This window comes from Gavialis gangeticus, unplaced genomic scaffold, assembly GCF_001723915.1.
Source record: "Gavialis gangeticus isolate Ggan-Ray unplaced genomic scaffold, GavGan_comp1, whole genome shotgun sequence".
In the NCBI taxonomy this organism is placed as follows: Eukaryota; Metazoa; Chordata; order Crocodylia; family Gavialidae; genus Gavialis; species Gavialis gangeticus.
In genome coordinates this window covers 80,281,808-80,286,377 of record NW_017729022.1, presented here as the reverse complement: position 1 = coordinate 80,286,377, position 4,570 = coordinate 80,281,808, and the positions used below count along the sequence as shown (strand labels likewise).

General features: G+C 43.6%; 1 protein-coding gene across 4 annotated transcripts in view; it reads left to right on the top strand.

Annotated features, from left to right (window-relative positions):
- The window catches only part of DNM1L (dynamin 1 like), an 81,189-nt gene that overhangs the window by 42,614 nt on the left and 34,005 nt on the right, over positions 1–4,570 (top strand). For all 4 annotated transcript variants that reach the window (XM_019515458.1, XM_019515457.1, XM_019515460.1 and 1 more), the window contains 3 exons: positions 817–888; positions 2,371–2,457; positions 3,580–3,742. In XM_019515458.1, the coding sequence (XP_019371003.1) occupies positions 817–888; positions 2,371–2,457; positions 3,580–3,742 (322 nt within the window). The remainder of the gene's footprint in view (positions 1–816; positions 889–2,370; positions 2,458–3,579; positions 3,743–4,570) is intronic.

Sequence of the window (4,570 nt, the reverse complement as noted above, 5' to 3'; positions counted from 1 at the left end):
TTTAGGCCTGTGTTACCCCAAGGACACAGGGCCGCGAGACAGTCCATTCTTGGGGTGGTGGCGGCACGTTACCCCCAGACTAGCGAGTGTGCTCCGGGAGAGGGGTCGGCCGGACATAAGGCGCCCCTAGGGAGGCATTCGGAGCCTGGAAGGTGGTCAGGCCGGGCGCAGGGAGGTGGGTGGCTCGACACAGGAGCACCCCGTACTGGCCCACCTTACGTGGTGGAAACAGTGGAGGGATACGAATACCCAGCTGTGTTCCTGAGGTGGGATCTCTGCACCCCGCCACAAAGCATATACATAGGAACATGGGATCATAAAGTACAGAGGACTGTGGGGCATAGCTTGTGCTACCTCCTTCTGACTTGTCGGTATTCTGTGTGAGTGGAAAGAGTTGGCTGCAAGAGCAGAGGCAGACCAGGTTAGAAGGAGATGGCGATGAAAAGGCACAGAGAACCTGAGCAGACAAGGGTGGAACTGAGGGTAGGACTGTCTGTTACACTTACATGTACAATAATAAACTAGACGTTTTAAGATGGATAACTTTTTTTCCCCTTCATCTAACTGTGGTAGGTAGTACTAACTGCTGGTGCCACAGTAAACAAAGTGAATATTATTTCTCATTTGACCAGCCTCTCCTATTTAATATTCCATTTGATGTTCCATTTTTAATATAGAGCTAAAGGTGATTCTGTTTTCATCTCTTATTACTTTGCTACAGTACTTCACTTGTTCTTGGTAAGAACACATAGATGTGTTGCCACAATCTATGTAGTAAGAATTGCTGTCCCTGACTTTGTTTATTCTGTATTTCAGATCTATACGGACTTTGAAGAAATCCGACAAGAAATTGAGAGTGAAACTGAGAGGATTTCAGGAAATAATAAGGTGGGTCCCAAGCAGGGTATTTTAACTTAAAGAATATATTGCTTGTTAAATTTCTGAGGCAAAATCTGAAAGCTAAAAGCTGGAAAAGCACAATACAGCCCTACTGTATAGGAAGGAATGTAGTGGATCCACTTAGTACGCCCAGATGATGTTAGCATTGGTATGAAATGACTAATCTAAAAGAAGATTCAGGAAATTGATACTAGTCTGCTTTACCACACAGTAACACCCAGGAGAGTCTACCACCCGAAGTTAAATTCTTCTTCATTGTGGTTCATGTAATTCTTCTTCAGTGTAGTTTTTAAGAAACGTTTGGATGCTTATCTTGCTGGGATCCTTTGAACCTAGCTGACTTCCTGCCCCTGGGGCAGAGGGCTGGACTCGATCTTTTGAAGTCTCTTCCAGCCTTAATGCCTATGAAATCTATGAAATATATACAGAACTTACAATAAGGTGGGGTGGGGCACGACGCAGGCGTGGCTTGCTCCAGGTGACAGCTGGGCATAGCCTCTGCGAGTCTTGGCGCTGCTGCACCCGCATTAGCGCTGAGAGCGGGGGCTCTGTCCTGCCGCCGCCTGCCAGCTATTGAGGGGGGCACGTGATGTGAGCACGGCAGTGCTGGGAGCGGGGGCTATGCCCTGCTGCCGCTTGCCCCCTTCTGCCTGGAGCAAGCTGCACCTGCACCCCGCCCCAGCAGGGCAGAGCCCACGCTCCCAGTGCTGCCGTGCTCGCATCCTGTGCCCCCCTTCCCAAGTAACGCACCTCCCTGCCCTGACTGGGCAGGTTGTCCAAACCCTAACAGACTTATCAGCTGGAGGCAGCTGTGTCAGCTGCCTGTTTAGTCTATGAACAAATCTCCAAAGCAGCCAAATCTTTTCCAAAGCTTTTCCGAATTTACTTGAATGCTTAAAATCGATTTGGAGCTTTTAACTGGTCTTCCGATTTGATTCGGATTCGAAGATTCAGTCCCCAGATCAGGCCAAATCTCCTCCTAATCGAATCGGCTACTGAAGCTTTGCACAGGCCTAGTGGACATGCTGCTGGTGGAGATTGTGGGGGGCAGGGGCAGGGGTCAAGCCACACTGCCTGCCTCCCCACTCCACTAACCCTCAGTGACCTGCCCCCTTGCCATTGCTTTCCATGCTTTAGCAGTGTGGAGAGACAACTATAAGATGACCCTCTGATAATGAGGTTTGGTACATGTATAATTTTGTTATAATTTTCCATTTTTCCATATATGGAATTAATGGGAGAGTCATCTTAAATTCGGGGTTGTCTTGGATACGGGTAAATATGGTATGTATCATCTAAGGGAAAGCAGAACTCCAGAGACAGACCAAGACCTTGGTTCATAAATTTGAATGGCTTTAGTTTTGGACAGACTTATTTTCAGGTTGTGTCAAAGGTGTTTAGTTACCTGAATATACTCCCCAGAAAGCCAGTATTTTGACTAATTCTTGGTCACATCTTTGTTATTTCTAGGGGATCAGCCCTGAACCTATTCACCTTAAGATTTTTTCACCTAATGTTGTCAACTTGACTCTTGTGGATTTGCCAGGAATGACAAAGGTAAGAGTTTGAATATGATTTTTTGGTTTGTTGCAAGGTTGAGTGTTTGAGCAAAGAAAAACACCTGCTGTTTGGCACCAGTTCTCACTGTTGCATAAACTATCTAGATTTCTGTTTAGAAACAGAAAATGTTTTCTTCAAGTTGACTAGTAGTTCTTACATAGTCTTGAAGCATCCCCACCTTGTAGTTAACATTTGCATATTTGATGATTCTCTTCTGTTTTCCCTCCCTTACTGAGCAAGAAGGGGATGAGGAAGTGTTATGGAGCATCAGAAGGTGAATACATTTTATAAGGGAGGTAGAACTTCAGATGTCAGCAGCCATTGATTAAGGCTGCTTACAGATGTGGAAAAAAATGATGTTTTAATTTAAGCTCGGCACACCCCTGCACCAAACGCAGTGAATGCCCAGAAGAGGCAGCTTGTTAGTTGGACCCAGTTCACACAACATCTGTATAGAACTGACACTTCAGTGGGGGGTTTTGGTGCTTTTATGTAATAGCTGAATGAATTAGCTATTAGATAAAAGCACCAAAAAGTCCTGCTGAAGTGCCCAATCTATACAGATGCTGCAGAGCCAGGTTGAACTAACGCACTGCCTCTCCCAGTTAAACACTGTTCTGTCTTATTTTTTTCATGTCTGTCAGCACCCTAAATGATTAAATCAACTTTTTCTCCAGAGTTTCTCTGATAGAAGTTGCAATGCAGCTTCATTGTACCACGAATAGTGGAAAATGGGATAATGGAGGAAACGCTTTGAGCAGAGGAGTTTTTTTGGATCTTGTGATGGTTTAACTGAATTCTCTGTGCTAAGGGGCTGCTTTTTCCTTGTGAAGACACAGACAACAAATAGGTGCCCAAATCCCTCTGATTTGTAATTCAAGCCAAAGACAATATTTCTCTGTCATGATATACTCAGGTAGTTAGTTTAATATCCCATTTTCCATCCCATTCTCAGGTTTTTTATTTTTGTGATTTTCAAATTTGATTTATAGGACAGAGAAATCACAGTATTACATAATGTTGTAGGGGATAGACCTTTACAATATCTTCTGTTAGATGGTGGATTTAGTTTTGCATTTGCATGATTCCCCTCTCGGTTCTCTATTCTGTTTCCTTTAGGTACCGGTTGGTGATCAACCTAAGGACATTGAACTTCAAATCAGAGAGCTAATTCTTCGATTCATTAGTAACCCAAATTCAATTATTCTGGCAGTCACAGCTGCCAACACAGACATGGCCACATCAGAGGCACTTAAAATTGCACGGGAGGTAGATCCAGATGGTAAGCAGCAAGCCAATCGGGGGTCTGTGATTTTTTTTTTTTTTCTTTCTGAGTGAATCAATTGTAAATATGGGTGAGATGTAAGCTGCTTGGGGGAAATGGTAGTTGTTCCTCATACTCCTGCGCTTTGTTGGAAAATACAATAGCTGCGCTTTTCCAGTTACATTTTGTACCATTTTGAAACTATTAGCAATGCTAAGATAAATCAGTATCCAGTAAGGGCCTGCTGACTCATAAGCAAGGGCAGTCCTTCTTATTATTCCAATACAATCATATGATCTATTGCTATTTTCAAAGTAGCAAAATGGTACTGAAGGATGCTGCTTTCCTTGATGTTTATTTAATATGGCTCTCTTATGATTGCTTAATTTTTCAAAAAGTGTTCCTTTTGTTGAAGAAAAATGCATATTCCTGAAGGTGCTAATTGGCTGTCATACATGGTTCTGTGCTAATTGCCAGAGGACCAAATGAGCCTTTGGAAAGATCTCGCATTCAGTTGCATCCCATCGTCCACTGTATTAATCTGGCAAGTGCGTGTTGATTTAATTTCCTGTGGCCAGGTGGCATACGGTGAATTCCATCCAAAAGAATCCCAAAGCACTCTGCAAACTTATAGACTGGATACAAGAAGCCCTTTCATATCTATTGGAGTCTATTGTTCAAATAAATGCTGACTATAGGTGCTTTAAAGTTAGATTAAGAGACTGGAGCTAATACGCTTTTGGACAATTCTTTGTTGTATTACCTCTCATGCCTGGGTTCACTCCCAGGCCATGGATTTCCCTTCTTTCATAGTTTCGTAGTTTCTAGGGTCGGAAGGGACCTTAG